Genomic DNA, 22,136 nt, shown 5'->3' with positions numbered 1-22,136 from the left:
AGCCACAGGGACACAACAAGCTACACGAGGCCTATTCCTGCAATTGCCCTGCTGACCAGTGGCAACGGGACCTGCACTGGTCTCTGCCTGCCACCCTGTGAGTCTCTGAGCGCCCCCTCAAATGCCCTGGGGGGGTCTAGAAGCGTAATTCTGTGGTGGATTGGGTCTTAAAGGACTTAAGTCAGAATGTAAAATCTTTGACTAGGATGAGCCTGCTTAATGGATCTGACCCGTGCTCCATCGTGGTCAGAGTCAATTTTGCTCCTCGGTTCTGTTGTTCTACAACTTTGTGCTTCTTGGCACTATTTCCACTTAAAACTTTAAACATTTATATCTCTAGTTCCCCTTATTGGATGTTTGCCATTTGGTGTCACTTTGTAAATTGTACTCTATATTTCTAATTTGGGCTTTTCATTGTTTTGCATTTTGACTTAATTACTGTTTTAATATTGCATAAATATTTTACACATGGCCTGTAAATCAAGTCAGTCTGCTCTGTGCCATAGCCACGGTGGGATGAGCTCAACTAATTTAGTGGCCTGTAGGGTTTGCCCTCAGAAGGACTGTGATTATTGCTGGAGGTGGGTACTTAGTGTAAAGTTCAATGGAGTTTTCCTACTGCCAGACCTCAACGTAGTCATGCTACTGCTGAACATTAATGACTCTATAAACTTTAATGTAGCTTAAAGATGACAAATCTAAAGATATTGTAACATTAAATGGAGTTTTACTACTGCTGAACCTTAAGGACCTGGTAAACATCAACTGAGTCACGCTGATGCCAAACATCAATGACTCCCTGTAAACCCTGACAAATCATTATTAGTGCAAAACATCAAAGGTACTTTAAACCTTATTGGAATCTGAATACTGCCAAACCCCAAAGGCCCTGCAGACATTAATGAATTATTAGTGCTAGTAAACCCCAGATGAGCAGTTTAAAGTAGAGGTACTACTACTACCAATCCTCAAAGGCTCTGTAAACAGCACTGGACTCCCACTACGAGCAAACCTAACTACGCTTTAATCTTTAAGAGAGTCTTACTACATTGAAATATGAGGACCCTGCACATTTGTCAGTCTTACTCCTGCATACCCCAATGAACCTGTAAGCTCCAATGGAGTCTCTACTGCCAAATCTCGAAGACCCTCCCATTCTTATGGAGTCTCAAATCAAGTTATCTTACATAAACTATAAAAAAGATGCCCATTTAAGCTCAAAAAGGGCCCCTTCAGCATTTGTAGTATTCGTGTCTTGATCCGCAGTGAGACCCCAGTGTATCGATCCTTGCGGTCATTCTTATGGTGCATTTATGAAGATTGTTTAAAAGCAATGCGCAAGTGACTTTAAAACTGAAAACATTTGAAAGATTGGTTTATGAAAGTATACTAGACCCGAAATTAGCAGGGATTCATTGGGGACTGTAGCCTTGGTACTATACATGGCAAAGTTGTCTTGCCTAAGAGCAACCACGCCTCATTTTAAATGTCCCTCAATAACCCCAGTGAATTCAATGGGGTTTTGGTTCTGACAGGTCCCAATGGGCACACAGACATTAGTGAAGCGCTGCTACGTCATTTTAGCTACAAGGACTACATCTCTGCAGTCTCGTTTTCAGGCCCTTGGAGCCCGAGATCTTTGCTCTCTCACCCTCCCCTACTTTACCCCATGCCATACTGCCTCCTGACCTCACCAACACTTACCAGACTCTTTGATCAGCTTGCGGGCCTTGCTTTCGGTGAAGGAGGACATCTCGTAGGGTTTTCCGTGGGCGGCAGTGTGGTGAAAGCCGGCGAAGTGGACAGACTTGCAGTAAATGACGAGGTCGCTGAGTGCCTGAGAGAGGCGCCTCTTGGACTTCTGAAACACAGGAAATCATATTACAGCTCATGCGGTTGAGTGACCTGCTTGGGCAGTGGGGTACTCGACCCCCAGGGTTTATTCTTATACCACAATAAGAGAGTGCTATGCCAAGCTCGCACCACTGTACAGGAACCCATGGACCATCTCCTACAACCAAGACCAGCCAGCCCTGGCAGCTTAGGCAGCAAACTGACTGGCCTGGCTTTAACAGTAACATCCAGACCACTGCTCCATGAAGGGAGGTGCTTGTGCAGCAAATGAGCACGTCTTTGGAATACACACACAGTACCAGCAAAAGTTCAAAACATGATCACGAAATACCTTGATTCCATTCTTATGATTCTGTGCAATATATACTTGTATTAAACTTGAGGAAGTCCCGTTCAGACTTGGAGGGACTGGACTGCCAGTATGCAAGTTAGTAGGGTGAAACCTACTTTTTATTCACTTTATTCAACATAATTATGGAGCACTTACATCCTGATATGTACTCAGATATAGTCATGAGATGCATATAAATAAAACATTTAAATTGCACAAGAAAGAAATGGTCTGATTACAATTAAGAGAATAATTATTAAAATATTTTTTAAAAGATTGTCGCTGCAGATGTAGGGGGAGGTAGGAACATGGAAAACGAACCAGGTAGTAGCAATAAATGTAGATCATTGTAGTGGTGGTCGATGTAGTAACACATCCTGACCTACAACCAAGGACCAGGGACCACATAAAAGAAGCCGGCCGGAGGCTTTCATTTCCCTTTCACACCTTCCACCCCAGGCAACCTTGGTGGATATCCTATTTAGCCAATACTGTAGTTCGGTAGGAGTTATGCCAAAGTAATGTATTTGACATCAGAACGCACCACTAAACTCAAGCTACGTGGTTACCTCAAACCGGTATTATAAGGTGGGACTCCCAACGAGAACAGGGAGACCTTTCTGTACCATGAGAGCTCACCAAGAAACTCACTACAAGGCTACAGACCATCCAGAACTGGATCTTAACCTGCCACACAGAACTCACATCACACCACACCTCAGGAGACCACACTGGCTTCCACTACACAAACATGCTCAATTCAAACTCCTGACACACACATTCAAGGCGCTCCACAACTCAGGCCTCACCTACCTGCACCGTCACGTCTCCTTCCACCATCCATCCAGACACCTCTGCTCAGCAGGGCTCCTACTCGCCAACATCCCACCCATACACAAAACCAGATCCGGAGGATGAGCGCTCGCTTACATCGCTCCTAAAGCATGGAATGACCTCCGTCTCCACATCGGAGCCTCCTCCTCTCTTCTTGAATTCCACAAGAAGCTTAAGAGCTGGATCTTCAATTAACCAACCCACCATGGGCAGGGCGTGGCACACACACCTGCTCAGCAGCAGGAGGCCCTCACTGGTGATGGTGCACTTTACAAATACACATCACATAACTGAACAAGAATAGAATAATGCATGTCTCAACTGTCAATCCCCTTCCCATTCACCTCAATTGATCAATCAATCTAAATGAGATATTGCAAAGACATTGGAAGATTTTGAATGCAACTGAAATAGCTACCTCCCCACCCCGAGTCTGAAAAGCTAGCCGGTCCACGTGGACTTTGTGGCACTGTCTAAAAGGAACAAGCATTGGCAAAAGCCAATAGATCTCCCTTTTGGGACCTACTGGTTTTGCCAATGGTTTTAGCCATGCCACAGAGCATCCTGGATGCTGTGCATTGTCGCTAATGAATAAAAAGACATGGCCACTGCGTTATCTTGTAGGAAGAAGCACCTCACATGCACCCACCAATAAAATGAGTTACTGCTTTTTTTCTGTTTAGTTACCGGTCAGAGTTGGACGGCAACACGGGGTGGGAAACAGGAAGCACCATGGAAGGTGTGGTTAGGAGAGAAGCGATGGGCGTCAGAGCAACTTGGAGCATGCAGGAAAGAAGCACATATGGGAGTGCAAGGCCAGGAGGAGAAGCAACGGGTGAAAGGAGGGGCTGCCGGCTGAGGAAGCTACACTGAGTGCGGATGGGTATGAGAAGCAATGAGCCAGCAAGGCAGAGCAGATGAAGGTGAGGCACACGGGTGAGAAAGCAACAGGAAGTGGAAGTATACAAGGATGATTGCAACATGGAGGGGCATAAGTAGAAGTACATGGACAGCTGAGAGCAACAGAGTCCAGGAAGAAAAAAGTACACAAGGGAAATAGCTGAAAAAGCATGCACTCTCATGGAGTGTTCAAACGAAAAGAAACAAGCACAGTCTGAAAAACAATCAGTTGAAGAGTAGAAGCCAGCCATTCAAAATTGATGGTAAAGGGCAATGCACCATGGAAGAGACAAACACAAGATTGACAAGCCAGGACACAAATAAAAAGCAGGAAAATGAGTGACAGGAAAGCCAACCAATGGTAAGCAATGGGTGGGCTCCAAGCCCCTGTGTATTCTTGGTAAGCCCACAATATGTCTCACAACAGACTGTGCAATGTGCTGTCTAGTACGCGAAACTAAACAAAGGTAGTGCCTTGAACACTTGGACGTCTTCCTGCCCATGAATGGTCACTACCCATGTGACTAGTGGAAGGAATGTGAGGTAGAACAATACATGGACCTAGCAGCTTAACTTAGGTGTGACAGCTCTGTGACAACAAAGGACCTGTACTAACTGCAACATAAGTCATCGTATAAATGTATATATGTGTGTGTGTGTGTGTGTGTGTGTGTGAGCGTGCATGCGTGTGTGCGTGCGTGTGTGTTGAGCACCCTTCCATATTTACATTATTTTTAAAAATATTTTGCAAAATTAGTAAATGTAAAAGTTAAAATTAAAATGCTTGAAGGAATAAAGTTAATTTTTACGTGTTGCTGGTTCTCACAAAGGTACCATGATGCCTCGCAACTATAATAAGTTATTACAATATAATACATGGGAGTCTGCAATCCGCATATAAAAATCTATCTCTAATTTCCTTATTACAGGTGACTTCTAACATGTCTAGCCACCTGAAATCAGGGACACTGGAATTCAGCTCAAGGTAGGACAAATTATGTGGTATGGTTGGCAGTGCTGACTAAATAATGCATCAAGAAAAAGCTAATTATGTGGTGTAATGCGGCACATTTTGTGATAGCATTGGTTCAATATTGATTCAATATTTTGTCATTTTTACACATTTTTAACATTGTCTGGGCAAAGATTACACCTCACTCATACCAGCTTTAGAACCAAATGCAGAAATAAGCTACTGAAAGACGATTAGTCATCTTCCAAAACGCGGGAACACGTGTCGCCATGTTTTAGTAACTTTTGGCATGTTTGAGCCAGAAACATTTTTTGTTGGTTAAACTCTGCAGATTATGCAGCAGATAATACAGAAATGAGTAGCTGGTCAACTGTAATAAATTATTACAGTAGTCTTCTAGCGTCACAACTACTGAACTACTGAAGGCTTCCATGTATAATAAAGCTCTTACAAGCTAGTAGTTTAACCACATCAGACTGTGCTCTGGGCACTGCAATACTGAAGTTAACAGAAGTGGCGCAGGAATTATGTGTGGTATATTCTGAAGCACAGAACACCTTGGGGCAGATTTACAAGCCCCGTGTGCCACTTTTGCACCGCCATTGCGTCACTTCTCTGATGCAGAGGTGGCGTAAAGCTAGCGCCATGCTGTGGGAGATTTACAACGTGACGCATCTAGGGAGATGCGTCACGTTGTAAAGCCCTGCGCCACATGAAACCTGCGTCAGGTTTCATGTGGGCGTTCTGGTTCAGGGTGGGCGTTCCGGGCGCAGGAACGCCTCGAAAAAGTGCCTGAGTGAAATCTACAAGATTTCACTCAGTCACTTTTCCGACCCCGCTGCGTCAAAACCTTGCGCCTGCTTGAAGCAGGCGTAAGGTGTGACACACCATGTGGAAGATAGGCTGGGTTGGCACAGTCCTGGAGTTGCTTCGCGCCCGCGACACAACTCCAGCACTGCGCAAGCCTTACACCAGCAGATGCAACACGTATCTGCCTATACTTGCGCCATGGCGTGCCGCTTTGTAAATGCGGGGCATCCGTGGTGGCGCAACAATGGCATTGCGTGTCGCACGTTTCTTGGCGCATCCCTGCTGATTTGCAGGGATGCGCCAGGAAACATAAATCTGCCCCCTTGTGTCTAAAGTCTTTGGCACAGTCATTTTTTTTAATGAAGCTTTTTATTTTCCTGTGGTTCTTATAGTTTTTTCTTCATTTTTCAAAAACCTTTTATTGAAACAACAACTCGCCATCTGTATTTACAGGATACATAATGCAAAATAGACCGACAATTTACCTACAAATCAGATATGTCATGGTCATTAGCTAATAATGATTGTTCAGTTACCAGCTGTCTTCTCCCCCCCCACCCTGCCACAGTCATTGGTAAGGCTTCTTGGCACCAGATGCACAGTTTGTGCCTCTTCACCTGGCACATTGACAGGATAGGCATCTACCACACCAAGCTTTTGGGGGATGCAGAGTAATGAACATCACGAGTTTTCTTGATTATAAATCCACGAGGCACATTATTGTTGACACCTGATTCCCAGGGTCCCTTTTCCTTTGCCTGTTTAACTAACATTGGATAGAGACACAGCTACTCCAGTGTTGTGTGCCTGTACACGCTAGGCGCTTTGGTAGAGTAGAACAGGCCTGTGTTTGATTAATGTCGTTGCATATTTAACAAACTACATAGGTACTTATCATGAGAGTCCAGTGAATACCGATTCAACGCAAATAGTTGCTTGTACCCAAACTGGGGTTACAAATTGAGAACACATTGTATTTTTTTAGCTGCACGATTTGCACAAAGTAAAATAGAGCACGTGCACGGTTGACCAGTGGCGGGCGGTGACCGACAACACTGGAGGGGCGTTGAGCGGACCGAGAGCTAAACCCAATGACAGGCATTGTAATAAATCACACTGCCTTCAGGCTCACGATCATGGCTCCTCAACAGATTGTTGTTTGTAACAGGCCATGACTGAGGGCTCTGGAGTTGAGGCACAAGGCAATGCGAGTTTCTCACAGTGCCTGTCAGTGGGCCACAAAGATAATCCGGTACAAAAGGGGGTGGTGATGGACAGAGCATCAGAACCAATCAAACACTCACACCCAGTCAACAGATCTGGGTTTGATCCATCACCGTTCTTTAGCCCACTCTGCCACCCCAGTTCAGACATGGCCATATGCAAATCAGTCTGACCCTGTGCCTCATGGGAACAGTCCAGCCCGAACTGCCAAGCCATGCCTTCCCTGGACCGGAAACAAGCTTCCTAGGACCGGTTTCTGGCATTTCAGCCGTCTTCAGCCAGGCTTGCTTGAATCCAGTGGCAAAGTGAGCAAGGGACTCACGTCTGAGCATACCCTGCCAACTTATGGCGAACAAAGCGGTACAAAAGGGGGTGGTGATGGACAGAGCATCAGAACCAATCAAACACTCACACCCAGTCAACAGATCTGGGTTTGATCCATCACCGTTCTTTAGCCCACTCTGCCACCCCAGTTCAGACATGGCCATATGCAAATCAGTCTGACCCTGTGCCTCATGGGAACAGTCCAGCCCGAACTGCCAAGCTATGCCTTCCCTGGACCGGAAACAAGCTTCCTAGGACCGGTTTCTGGCATTTCAGCCGTCTTCAGCCAGGTTTGCTTGAATCCAGTGGCAAACTGAGCAAGGGACTCACGTCTGAGCATACCCTGCCAACTTATGGCGAACAAAGCGGTACAAAAGGGGGTGGTGATGGACAGAGCATCAGAACCAATCAAACACTCACACCCAGTCAACAGTTCTGGGTTTGATCCATCACCGTTCTTTAGCCCACTCTGCCACCCCAGTTCAGACATGGCCATATGCAAATCAGTCTGACCCTGTGCCTCATGGGAACAGTCCAGCCCGAACTGCCAAGCCATGCCTTCCCTGGACCGGAAACAAGCTTCCTAGGACCGGTTTCTGGCATTTCAGCCGTCTTCAGCCAGGCTTGCTTGAATCCAGTGGCAAAGTGAGCAAGGGACTCACGTCTGAGCATACCCTGCCAATTTATGGCGAACAAAGCGGTACAAAAGGGGGTGGTGATGGACAGAGCATCAGAACCAATCAAACACTCACACCCAGTCAACAGATCTGGGTTTGATCCATCACCGTTCTTTAGCCCACTCTGCCACCCCAGTTCAGACATGGCAATATGCAAATCAGTCTGACCCTGTGCCTCATGGGAACAGTCCAGCCCGAACTGCCAAGCCATGCCTTCCCTGGACCGGAAACAAGCTTCCTAGGACCGGTTTCTGGCATTTCAGCCGTCTTCAGCCAGGCTTGCTTGAATCCAGTGGCAAAGTGAGCAAGGGACTCACGTCTGAGCATACCCTGCCAACTTATGGCGAACAAAGCGGTACAAAAGGGGGTGGTGATGGACAGAGCATCAGAACCAATCAAACACTCACACCCAGTCAACAGATCTGGGTTTGATCCATCACCGTTCTTTAGCCCACTCTGCCACCCCAGTTCAGACATGGCCATATGCAAATCAGTCTGACCCTGTGCCTCATGGGAACAGTCCAGCCCGAACTGCCAAGCCATGCCTTCCCTGGACCGGAAACAAGCTTCCTAGGACCGGTTTCTGGTATTTCAGCCGTCTTCAGCCAGGCTTGCTTGAATCCAGTGGCAAAGTGAGCAAGGGACTCACGTCTGAGCATACCCTGCCAACTTATGGCGAACAAAGCGGTACAAAAGGGGGTGGTGATGGACAGAGCATCAGAACCAATCAAACACTCACACCCAGTCAACAGATCTGGGTTTGATCCATCACGGTTCTTTAGCCCACTCTGCCACCCCAGTTCAGACATGGCCATATGCAAATCAGTCTGACCCTATGCCTCATGGGAACAGTCCAGCCCGAACTGCCAAGCCATGCCTTCCCTGGACCGGAAACAAGCTTCCTAGGACCGGTTTCTGGCATTTCAGCCGTCTTCAGCCAGGCTTGCTTGAATCCAGTGGCAAAGTGAGCAAGGGACTCACGTCTGAGCATACCCTGCCAACTTATGGCGAACAAAGCGGTACAAAAGGGGGTGGTGATAGACAGAGCATCAGAACCAATCAAACACTCACACCCAGTCAACAGATCTGGGTTTGATCCATCACCGTTCTTTAGCCCACTCTGCCACCCCAGTTCAGACATGGCCATATGCAAATCAGTCTGACCCTGTGCCTCATGGGAACAGTCCAGCCCGAACTGCCAAGCCATGCCTTCCCTGGACCGGAAACAAGCTTCCTAGGACCGGTTTCTGGCATTTCAGCCGTCTTCAGCCAGGCTTGCTTGAATCCAGTGGCAAAGTGAGCAAGGGACTCACGTCTGAGCATACCCTGCCAACTTATGGCGAACAAAGCGGTACAAAAGGGGGTGGTGATGGACAGAGCATCAGAACCAATCAAACACTCACACCCAGTCAACAGATCTGGGTTTGATCCATCACCGTTCTTTAGCCTACTCTGCCACCCCAGTTCAGACATGGCCATATGCAAATCAGTCTGACCCTGTGCCTCATGGGAACAGTCCAGCCCGAACTGCCAAGCCATGCCTTCCCTGGACCGGAAACAAGCTTCCTAGGACCGGTTTCTGGCATTTCAGCCGTCTTCAGCCAGGCTTGCTTGAATCCAGTGGCAAAGTGAGCAAGGGACTCACGTCTGAGCATACCCTGCCAACGTATGGCGAACAAAGCGGTACAAAAGGGGGTGGTGATGGACAGAGCATCAATCAATCAATCAATCAATCATAGGCATTTATAAAGCGCACTACTCACCCGGAGGGTCTCAAGGCGCTAGGGGGGGGGGGGGTTCCGCTACTGCTCGAACAACCAGGTCTTGAGCTTCTTCCTGAAGGAGAGGTGGTCTTGGGTCAGGCGTAGGTCGGTGGGGAGGGCGTTCCAAGTCTTGGCGGCCAGGTGGGAGAAGGATCTTCCTCCTGTTGTCGCTCTGTGGATGCGGGGGACGGCTGCGAGGGCGTGACTGGTCGAGCGGAGGTGGCGTTTGGGAGCGTAGAAGTTGAGGCGGCTGTTGAGGTAGGTCGGGCCTTGGTTGTGTAGGGCTTTGTGTGCGTGGGTGAGGAGCCGGAAGGTGATTCTTTTGTTGATCGGGAGCCAGTGCAGGTCTCTCAGGTGTCTGGAGATGTGAGTTCGTCTGGGGACGTCGAGGATGAGTCTCGCCGAGGCGTTCTGGATCCGCTGGAGTCTCTTCTGGAGCTTGGCGGTGGTACCGGCGTAGAGGGCGTTGCCATAGTCCAGTCGACTGGTGACGAGGGCCTGGGTGACCGTTTCCCTGGTCTCGGTGGGGATCCACCGGAAGATCTTACGTAGCATGCGCAGGATGTTGAAACAGGACGAGGAGACGGCGTTGACTTGTCTGGTCATGGAGAGGGAGGAGTCCAGGATGAAGCCCAGGTTGCGTGCGTGGTCTGTCGGTTTGGGTGCGTTGCCCAGGGCGGGGGGCCACCAGGAGTCGTCCCAGGCGGAGGGTGAGGAGCCCAGGATGAGGACTTCCGTCTTGTCTGTGTTCAGTTTCAGGCGGCTGGTCGTCATCCACTCGGCCACGTTTTTCATCCCTTCGTGTAGGTTGGCTCTGGCGGTGGCGGGGTCGTTGGTCAGGGAGAGGATCAGCTGGGTGTCATTGGCGTAGGAGATGATGTTCAGGTTGTGTTGGCGTGCGATGGCCGCAAGGGGGCTCATGTAGACATTGAAGAGGGTGGGGCTGAGCGAGGACCCCTGAGGGACGCCGCAGATGACTTCCGTGGCTTCTGATCTGAACGGGGGCAGGCGGACTCTCTGTGTCCTTCCGGTGAGGAAGGAGATGATCCATTCCAGTGCCTTCTCCTCGATCCCGACGTTGCTGAGGCGCTGCACTAGGGTGCGGTGGCAGACAGTGTCGAATGCCGCGGAGAGGTCCAGGAGGATGAGGGCCGCTGTTTCTCCGTTGTCCAGCACGGTTCGGATGTCGTCGGTGGCAGCGATGAGGGCGGTCTCGGTGCTGTGGTTGGCCCGGAAGCCTGACTGGGAAGGGTCGAGGGAACCAGTCGTCTCGAGGAAGGCTGCCAGTTGCTTGTTGATGGTCTTCTCGATGACTTTGGCTGGAAACGGGAGGAGCGAGATGGGGCGGTAGTTCTTGAGTTCGGTGGGGTCCGCCGTTGGTTTCTTTAGTAGAGCGCTGAGTTCGGCGTGCTTCCAGCTCTCAGGGAAGGTGGCGGTGTCGAGGGAGGTGTTGATGATGTCCCGCAGGTGGGGTGCGATGACAGCGTCGGCCTTGTTGAAGATGTGGTGAGGGCAGGGGTCGGTTGGGGATCCGGAGTGGATGGAGTTCATCGTGCTGATTGTGTCTTCGAGGTTGATCGGTGTCCAGGCGTTGAGGGTGGTGGTGGGGGGCGTTGGTTTGGTCGTGGGGAGCGTTGGTTGTGTTCTGAAGCTGTTATGTATGTCAGCGATCTTGTTGTGGAAGTAGGAGGCGAGGGAGTTGCAGAGGTCTTGCGATGGGGTGATGTCGTTGGTTCCGGCGTCGGGGTTGGAGAGCTCTCTGACGATGTTGAAGAGTTCCTTGCTGTTGTGTGCGTTGTTGTCCAGCCGGTCCTTGAATGCTGTTTTCTTGGTGGCGTGGATCAGTTGATGGTGCATTCGGGTGGCGAGCTTGAGGGTAGTCATGTTGTCCGGCGTTGGGTCTCTTCTCCAGGCTTTCTCGAGGGCTCGGCAGTTCTTCTTGGAGCTCTTGAGTTCGTCGGTGAACCACGGGGCCTTCTTGCTTCCGGGTCTGCTGGGTGGGGTCCTCAGAGGGGCGAGCTCGTCCGCGCAGGTGGAGATCCATTTCGTGAGGTTGTCGGCGGCTTGGCTGGGGTTCGGTGAGCTGGTGGGAGGGTGCTGGCTCAGGGATGCGGTGAGTTGTTCGGCTGTGATCTTGTTCCAGCTTCTTCGTGCAGCCTGTTGCTGGTGGTGGTGGACCGTGGTTCTTTTGAAGGTGAAGTGGATGCAGCTGTGGTCCGTCCAGTGGAGTCCAGTGGCGTGGCTGAAGGAGACGGGCGCAGACGGGCTTACCTTTGGCGCACCTTCGGCACTCAATCGGTGCTCCCGCTGCGCGCGTCCGCTGCGCGGTCGCTCTGGGGGCGTCATAAGAGGGGAGCCGGGAGGGAGGGTCTGCGGGGAGGCGGGGAGCGCGGGATCCAATCGGCGGGCGGGGGGGCGGGGTCTCGTGGGAAGCCGCGGGAACCTGGGGGCTCGGTGGCGGCTGGGGCGGCGCTCGGCGTCCCTGTGGTGGCTCAGGCGGAAGGCAGCAGCAGGAGGCCCAGCAGGTAAGGAGCAGGCGGGAGGTGTGGGGGCAACCAGGCCGAGGGCACAGTGGTCACACCAATCAAACACTCACACCCAGTCAACAGATCTGGATTTGATCCATCACCGTTCTTTAGCCCACTCTGCCACCCCAGTTCAGACATGGCCATATGCAAATCAGTCTGACCCTGTGCCTCATGGGAACAGTCCAACCCGAACTGCCAAGCCATGCCTTCCCTGGACCGGAAACAAGCTTCCTAGGACCGGTTTCTGGCATTTCAGCCGTCTTCAGCCAGGCTTGCTTGAATCCAGTGGCAAAGTGAGCAAGGGACTCACGTCTGAGCATACCCTGCCAACTTATGGCGATCAAAGCAAAACCAAAGAGAATGATGGACGGAGTGTTGAACATTGCAAGCACTCACCCCCAGTCAACTGATCTGGATTTAATCCATCACCGTTCTTTAGCCCACTCTGCCACCCCAGTTCAGACATGGCCATATGCAAATCAGTCTGACCCTGTGCCTCATGGGAACAGTCCAGCCCGAACTGCCAAGCCATGTCTTCCCTGGACCGGAAACAAGCTTCCTAGGTCAGGGTCAGTGGTCAGGGATGGGTGATGTTTATGGATAGAAAGAGTTTTATGGTTCAGGAATGTTTGTTGTAACGCTTTTCGCCCTAAGTGGGATGGGTATTCCCAGACGTGGGTCCCGTGCTCACTACGCCACTGGAGTCAAGCTATCCTGGCTGATGACGGCTGATAGCCAGAAACCGGTCCTAGGATGCTTGATTCCGGTCCAGGGAAGACATGGCTTGGCAGTTCGGGCTGGACTGTTCCCATGAGGCACAGGGTCAAGACTGATTTGCATATGGCCATGTCTAAACTGGGGTGGCATAGTGGGCAAAAGAACGATGGATTTAACCCAGATCTCTTGACTGGGGGAGAATGTCTGCATTGTCAGCATTCCTTCCATCATTTGTTTGTTGTAACGCTTTTCGCCCTAAGTGGGATGGGTATTCCCAGACGTGGGACCCGTGCTCACTACGCCACTGGAGTCAAGCTATCCTGGCTGATGACGGCTGATAGCCAGAAACCGGTCCTAGGATGCTTGATTCCGGTCCAGGGAAGACATGGCTTGGCAGTTCGGGCTGGACTGTTCCCATGAGGCACAGGGTCAAGACTGATTTGCATATGGCCATGTCTAAACTGGGGTGGCATAGTGGGCAAAAGAACGATGGATTTAACCCAGATCTCTTGACTGGGGGAGAATGTCTGCATTGTCAGCATTCCGTCCATCATTTGTTTGTTGTAACGCTTTTCGCCCTAAGTGGGATGGGTATTCCCAGACCTGGGACCCGTGCTCACTACGCCACTGGAGTCAAGCTATCCTGGCTGATGACGGCTGATAGCCAGAAACCGGTCCTAGGATGCTTGATTCCGGTCCAGGGAAGACATGGCTTGGCAGTTCGGGCTGGACTGTTCCCATGAGGCACAGGGTCAAGACTGATTTGCATATGGCCATGTCTAAACTGGGGTGGCATAGTGGGCAAAATAACGATGGATTTAACCCAGATCTCTTGACTGGGGGAGAATGTCTGCATTGTCAGCATTCCGTCCATCATTTGTTTGTTGTAACGCTTTTCGCCCTAAGTGGGATGGGTATTCCCAGACGTGGCACCCGTGCTCACTAAGCCACTGGAGTCAAGCTATCCTGGCTGATGACGGCTGATAGCCAGAAACCGGTCCTAGGATGCTTGATTCCGGTCCAGGGAAGACATGGCTTGGCAGTTCGGGCTGGACTGTTCCCATGAGGCACAGGGTCAAGACTGATTTGCATATGGCCATGTCTAAACTGGGGTGGCATAGTGGGCAAAAGAACGATGGATTTAACCCAGATCTCTTGACTGGGGGAGAATGTCTGCATTGTCAGCATTCCGTCCATCATTTGTTTGTTGTAACGCTTTTCGCCCTAAGTGGGATGGGTATTCCCAGACGTGGGACCCGTGCTCATTACGCCACTGGAGTCAAGCTATCCTGGCTGATGACGGCTGATAGCCAGAAACCGGTCCTAGGATGCTTGATTCCGGTCCAGGGAAGACATGGCTTGGCAGTTCGGGCTGGACTGTTCCCATGAGGCACAGGGTCAAGACTGATTTGCATATGGCCATGTCTAAACTGGGGTGGCATAGTGGGCAAAAGAACGATGGATTTAACCCAGATCTCTTGACTGGGGGAGAATGTCTGCATTGTCAGCATTCCGTCCATCATTTGTTTGTTGTAACGCTTTTCGCCCTAAGTGGGATGGGTATTCCCAGACGTGGGACCCGTGCTCACTACGCCACTGGAGTCAAGCTATCCTGGCTGATGACGGCTGATAGCCAGAAACCGGTCCTAGGATGCTTGATTCCGGTCCAGGGAAGACATGGCTTGGCAGTTCGGGCTGGACTGTTCCCATGAGGCACAGGGTCAAGACTGATTTGCATATGGCCATGTCTAAACTGGGGTGGCATAGTGGGCAAAAGAACGATGGATTTAACCCAGATCTCTTGACTGGGGGAGAATGTCTGCATTGTCAGCATTCCGTCCATCAATTGTTTGTTGTAACGCTTTTCGCCCTAAGTGGGATGGGTATTCCCAGACGTGGGACCCGTGCTCATTACGCCACTGGAGTCAAGCTATCCTGGCTGATGACGGCTGATAGCCAGAAACCGGTCCTAGGATGCTTGATTCCGGTCCAGGGAGGACATGGCTTGGCAGTTCGGGCTGGACTGTTCCCATGAGGCACAGGTTCAAGACTGATTTGCATATGGCCATGTCTAAACTGGGGTGGCATAGTGGGCAAAAGAACGATGGATTTAACCCAGATCTCTTGACTGGGGGAGAATGTCTGCATTGTCAGCATTCCGTCCATCATTTGTTTGTTGTAACGCTTTTCGCCCTAAGTGGGATGGGTATTCCCAGACGTGGGACCCGTGCTCACTACGCCACTGGAGTCAAGCTATCCTGGCTGATGACGGCTGATAGCCAGAAACCGGTCCTAGGATGCTTGATTCCGGTCCAGGGAAGACATGGCTTGGCAGTTCGGGCTGGACTGTTCCCATGAGGCACAGGGTCAAGACTGATTTGCATATGGCCATGTCTAAACTGGGGTGGCATAGTGGGCAAAAGAACGATGGATTTAACCCAGATCTCTTGACTGGGGGCGAATGTCTGCATTGTCAGCATTCCGTCCATCATTTGTTTGTTGTAACGCTTTTTGCCCTAAGTGGGATGGGTATTCCCAGACGTGGGACCCGTGCTCACTATGCCACTGGAGTCAAGCTATCCTGGCTGATGACGGCTGATAGCCAGAAACCGGTCCTAGGATGCTTGATTCCGGTCCAGGGAAGACATGGCTTGGCAGTTCGGGCTGGACTGTTCCCATGAGGCACAGGGTCAAGACTGATTTGCATATGGCCATGTCTAAACTGGGGTGGCATAGTGGGCAAAAGAACGATGGATTTAACCCAGATCTCTTGACTGGGGGAGAATGTCTGCATTGTCAGCATTCCGTCCATCATTTGTTTGTTGTAACGCTTTTCGCCCTAAGTGGGATGGGTATTCCCAGACGTGGGACCCGTGCTCACTACGCCACTGGAGTCAAGCTATCCTGGCTGATGACGGCTGATAGCCAGAAACCGGTCCTAGGATGCTTGATTCCGGTCCAGGGAAGACATGGCTTGGCAGTTCGGGCTGGACTGTTCCCATGAGGCACAGGGTCAAGACTGATTTGCATATGGCCATGTCTAAACTGGGGTGGCATAGTGGGCAAAAGAACGATGGATTTAACCCAGATCTCTTGACTGGGGGAGAATGTCTGCATTGTCAGCATTCCGTCCATCATTTGTTTGTTGTAACGCTTTTCGCCCTAAGTGGGATGGGTATTCCCAGATGTGGGACCCGTGCTCACTACGCCACTGGAGTCAAGCTATCCTGGCTGATGACGGCTGATAGCCAGAAACCGGTCCTAGGATGCTTGATTCCGGTCCAGGGAAGACATGGCTTGGCAGTTCGGGCTGGACTGTTCCCATGAGGCACAGGGTCAAGACTGATTTGCATATGGCCATGTCTAAACTGGGGTGGCATAGTGGGCAAAAGAACGATGGATTTAACCCAGATCTCTTGACTGGGGGAGAATGTCTGCATTGTCAGCATTCCGTCCATCATTTGTTTGTTGTAACGCTTTTCGCCCTAAGTGGGATGGGTATTCCCAGACGTGGGACCCGTGCTCACTACGCCACTGGAGTCAAGCTATCCTGGCTGATGACGGCTGATAGCCAGAAACCGGTCCTAGGATGCTTGATTCCGGTCCAGGGAAGACATGGCTTGGCAGTTCGGGCTGGACTGTTCCCATGAGGCACAGGGTCAAGACTGATTTGCATATGGCCATGTCTAAACTGGGGTGGCATAGTGGGCAAAAGAACGATGGATTTAACCCAGATCTCTTGACTGGGGGAGAATGTCTGCATTGTCAGCATTCCGTCCATCATTTGTTTGTTGTAACGCTTTTCGCCCTAAGTGGGATGGGTATTCCCAGACGTGGGACCCGTGCTCACTACGCCACTGGAGTCAAGCTATCCTGGCTGATGACGGCTGATAGCCAGAAACCGGTCCTAGGATGCTTGATTCCGGTCCAGGGAAGACATGGCTTGGCAGTTCGGGCTGGACTGTTCCCATGAGGCACAGGGTCAAGACTGATTTGCATATGGCCATGTCTAAACTGGGGTGGCATAGTGGGCAAAAGAACGATGGATTTAACCCAGATCTCTTGACTGGGGGAGAATGTCTGCATTGTCAGCATTCCGTCCATCATTTGTTTGTTGTAACGCTTTTCGCCCTAAGTGGGATGGGTATTCCCAGACGTGGGACCCGTGCTCACTACGCCACTGGAGTCAAGCTATCCTGGCTGATGACGGCTGATAGCCAGAAACCGGTCCTAGGATGCTTGATTCCGGTCCAGGGAAGACATGGCTTGGCAGTTCGGGCTGGACTGTTCCCATGAGGCACAGGGTCAAGACTGATTTGCATATGGCCATGTCTAAACTGGGGTGGCATAGTGGGCAAAAGAACGATGGATTTAACCCAGATCTCTTGACTGGGGGAGAATGTCTGCATTGTCAGCATTCCGTCCATCATTTGTTTGTTGTAACGCTTTTCGCCCTAAGTGGGATGGGTATTCCCAGACGTGGGACCCGTGCTCACTACGCCACTGGAGTCAAGCTATCCTGGCTGATGACGGCTGATTGCCAGAAACCGGTCCTAGGATGCTTGATTCCGGTCCAGGGAAGACATGGCTTGGCAGTTCGGGCTGGACTGTTCCCATGAGGCACAGGGTCAAGACTGATTTGCATATGGCCATGTCTAAACTGGGGTGGCATAGTGGGCAAAAGAACGATGGATTTAACCCAGATCTCTTGACTGGGGGAGAATGTCTGCATTGTCAGCATTCCGTCCATCATTTGTTTGTTGTAACGCTTTTCGCCCTAAGTGGGATGGGTATTCCCAGACGTGGGACCCGTGCTCACTACGCCACTGGAGTCAAGCTATCCTGGCTGATGACGACTGATAGCCAGAAACCGGTCCTAGGATGCTTGATTCCGGTCCAGGGAAGACATGGCTTGGCAGTTCGGGCTGGACTGTTCCCATGAGGCACAGGGTCAAGACTGATTTGCATATGGCCATGTCTAAACTGGGGTGGCATAGTGGGCAAAAGAACGATGGATTTAACCCAGATCTCTTGACTGGGGGAGAATGTCTGCATTGTCAGCATTCCGTCCATCATTTGTTTGTTGTAACGCTTTTCGCCCTAAGTGGGATGGGTATTCCCAGACGTGGGACCCGTGCTCACTACGCCACTGGAGTCAAGCTATCCTGGCTGATGACGGCTGATAGCCAGAAACCGGTCCTAGGATGCTTGATTCCGGTCCAGGGAAGACATGGCTTGGCAGTTCGGGCTGGACTGTTCCCATGAGGCACAGGGTCAAGACTGATTTGCATATGGCCATGTCTAAACTGGGGTGGCATAGTGGGCAAAAGAACGATGGATTTAACCCAGATCTCTTGACTGGGGGAGAATGTCTGCATTGTCAGCATTCCGTCCATCATTTGTTTGTTGTAACGCTTTTCGCCCTAAGTGGGATGGGTATTCCCAGACGTGGGACCCGTGCTCACTACGCCACTGGAGTCAAGCTATCCTGGCTGATGACGGCTGATAGCCAGAAACCGGTCCTAGGATGCTTGATTCCGGTCCAGGGAAGACATGGCTTGGCAGTTCGGGCTGGACTGTTCCCATGAGGCACAGGGTCAAGACTGATTTGCATATGGCCATGTCTAAACTGGGGTGGCATAGTGGGCAAAAGAACGATGGATTTAACCCAGATCTCTTGACTGGGGGAGAATGTCTGCATTGTCAGCATTCCGTCCATCATTTGTTTGTTGTAACGCTTTTCGCCCTAAGTGGGATGGGTATTCCCAGACGTGGGACCCGTGCTCACTACGCCACTGGAGTCAAGCTATCCTGGCTGATGACGGCTGATAGCCAGAAACCGGTCCTAGGATGCTTGATTCCGGTCCAGGGAAGACATGGCTTGGCAGTTCGGGCTGGACTGTTCCCATGAGGCACAGGGTCAAGACTGATTTGCATATGGCCATGTCTAAACTGGGGTGGCATAGTGGGCAAAAGAACGATGGATTTAACCCAGATCTCTTGACTGGGGGAGAATGTCTGCATTGTCAGCATTCCGTCCATCATTTGTTTGTTGTAACGCTTTTCGCCCTAAGTGGGATGGGTATTCCCAGACGTGGGACCCGTGCTCACTACGCCACTGGAGTCAAGCTATCCTGGCTGATGACGGCTGATAGCCAGAAACCGGTCCTAGGATGCTTGATTCCGGTCCAGGGAAGACATGGCTTGGCAGTTCGGGCTGGACTGTTCCCATGAGGCACAGGGTCAAGACTGATTTGCATATGGCCATGTCTAAACTGGGGTGGCATAGTGGGCAAAAGAACGATGGATTTAACCCAGATCTCTTGACTGGGGGAGAATGTCTGCATTGTCAGCATTCCGTCCATCATTTGTTTGTTGTAACGCACAAAGATAATCCAGCAGGCACTGGGGGTCTGTGCCTGCTCTCCACCCAGCTGTCTGAAACAGCTAGTGAAGAGCTTTAAAGTGCGCATGTCAGGTTGTCCAACACAAGGCAGCCGGCCAAAGTGGCATGCGCAGTGTAAACTGGAGTGAGCACTACTCCCCTGCTGCCAGTCAGCAGCTATGGCCCAACCTCAAACTGCTCAGGCTGGGAGCAGTGAAAATAAACTGGTCATTCATTTTATTAGCATTTCATTTTTCATCTCTGCTGCACTGGCAGCAGTGGGGCGACACTCCTCCTCCCTAATGAGGGGGCCGCCACTGCGGTTCACGGACCACAGAATGAGGTATAATGTGCACTACTAATGCTTTCTTCCTAATTACAAAATACATATATTATAACGGTGAGCAAATTACGTATCCAGTAAATACTAAACCCTGATTACTCTGCATTTAACAGACACACAAGATGGAGTGCAATCTGTGGCCCTCTGCGAATGAGGGCCTCATTCTTCTAAGTGTATTCCGGTCGAGCTGGAACAATTGTCAGTGTGGTGGTGCTGCCCTCAATATACATCACTGAAGTCAGAGAATGTGAAAAATAGTCACAAGAGTGTCACATAAAGAACAAATATAGCAAAGACGTCAGGCTCGTTCAGCAGTGGAGAAATAAGGCTGTGGTATGCAGCTGGTGGTCCAATGTGGAGAACACTCACAAATATGTTACTAAAGCATGGGATGAATGAATGAATGAGTTTTTATTGCACAATTGCTTAGAATCATTTGCCATTTTCCATATTAAAATTCACACTTAAAGTTGTACACATTGCCTAATCTTCCAGCAGAGGTCATTTAAATGTGTGACTCGGGTAAAAAACATCCTTAAGCAACCAACGATCTAAGAGCTAAATTCAGTTCCTATTGATAATACATACAGAAAAGCGAAAGCAGCCATTCGATATGCAGAATTGTCTAAAACCCTTGAGGCTTAAAGTGCTGCTGCGCTCTTTATGACATGTGGAAGCATGGTGAGGTGGTGCACTGTAATTTACAGACAGCACGTTTTCCATTGAAACGAAAAACAACATTTGCATTTTACTGATCAAAACCATAGTTCACAAACTAACGTGTGAAAATCTGGCTTCAGCAAATATTTATCATTTGCACATCACCAAGTATAGTGTCTTAAATTGTTTTGATCCAATTGTTTTTTTTGTTTCCATCACACTTTAGAATTACAAAACAATGCGCTTCATTTGTGCTTTTCCAGTTGCTTATATAATTTGAAATATTTAGAAGTTAATTTACTGGTATTTACATTTCGTTTGGTGTAGATAAAAACTGACATCCAACAGCCTTTCCTTTCCCACTCCCTGTTCCCCAGCAAGATTATGCCATGGATTAATACACAAACAAGCATTGGCACAGGCAATAGGCCTTGCCTATGCGAGATCTTTCAGCTTTGTCAATATGTATTTTAGCCACGTTGGACAGCACAACATCTGTGATGCAACTTGGCTTAAAGTTAAAAAAACGAAAGTGCTATGATACAGTCACCACTGATCGCGTCATAGCACTTTTATTTTCATGGTATTGCATAGGCAAGAGCTATTGGCTTTGCCAAGGCTCGTTATAAAATGTATGCTGGTGTGAAGTAGGCAGAACCCCAGCCAAGCCTTGCCCTCACACAGCAAGTGACCCTAGTTCTTTCCCATTGTGCGGGAGAAGCCTGCCTCTGCTCATACACTAATTCAATTACCAGCCGTAAACTGATATCCAGCCATTGGCTGCCAGTAGAGGGGCGGGGCCAGGCGAGCTGCTGCTGCCCTTAGCACACACGAACAAGCCAAAACCACCCGGGCCCTGCACCCACCACCCCCGTCCTCAGATGGTGTTACCTGGGCATCCTGTCAGTTCAATTCCATGGTACCCCGCATGGGGAAGGAAAGACTGTCATACAAATAAAAGCCCCTTCTGTCACCTCAACGGATGCCCACCAAAGCTCACTCCCCATTAATAGTTCTTGTTGATCACGTGTCATGGTACACTTTGTTTTGAAAGCAGCTCTTATGATAGCACAGTGGGCTGACTGTGTGCTGCGGTGATCCATGTTTAGGGCAGGATGGCATGTCCCAGTCCCAGTGAGGTTGCCATGGCCGGTCTTTAGCATGGGCGAGCTGGGCCCAGGGCGGAAATTTTCTGAGGGGCGTATAGAGGTGTGTGCATTAAGGTTATGCCAACAGAAGTGCCCTCTCATCTTGATCCAGCCGTATCCATGCCTGTTCATTTCTGTCTGATTTGACAGCTTAGAGTGGTTTTAGTCCTTCATCATCATTCAGCGGGGATGTTTTTAGCACTCCTTTAGCCTCCTTCCTTACCCTCCCTTCTAGCGGCGGATGGTAAAGAGAGTGGGGGGTGGCGGGTGGGGGGATTTGGAGGGAGGTGAAAGAAAAAATAAAAATCCCACATATCTCCTCTGCCAGGCCGCCATCTCTCTCTCTCTCCTGTGGTTGCGACGTCTCTCATCCAGAAGCAGGAAGCACACAGGCTCCCCTAAACCAATAACGATGCTGCTGTCAACCTGCTGTCACCAGTATGACAGCAGCGTTTTGATTGGGTGGACCGCCGTGATTCAGCGCTCAGACGGGGACTGGGAGCCTGTGCACGTTTTCCACCCAGGCTGCAATACAGCCTGGTGGAGACGGCCGGCCTAACCATCATGCGCACTTAGGTGCATAAACCACTCCTCCCCCTGCTGACTATGAGACAGTCCAGCCCGCCCCATAAAACAGCCTCAGTAAGGAAACATAATATGGTAAT

General features: G+C 50.3%; 1 protein-coding gene across 1 annotated transcript in view; it reads right to left on the bottom strand.

The window, feature by feature from the left end:
- Window positions 1-22,136, bottom strand: part of PLCD4 (phospholipase C delta 4) — a 514,626-nt gene that overhangs the window by 81,109 nt on the left and 411,381 nt on the right. Inside the window, exon 12 of the mRNA XM_085650039.1 lies at window positions 1,705-1,861. Coding sequence (XP_085506165.1) covers window positions 1,705-1,861 — 157 coding nt within the window. The remainder of the gene's footprint in view (window positions 1-1,704; window positions 1,862-22,136) is intronic.

The sequence above is a fragment of the Triturus cristatus genome, chromosome 3_2, assembly GCF_964204655.1.
Source record: "Triturus cristatus chromosome 3_2, aTriCri1.1, whole genome shotgun sequence".
Lineage (NCBI taxonomy): Eukaryota > Metazoa > Chordata > Amphibia > Caudata > Salamandridae > Triturus > Triturus cristatus.
The sequence above is the reverse complement of the archived record's forward strand: the minus strand, read 5'-3'. Positions and strand labels throughout refer to the sequence as shown.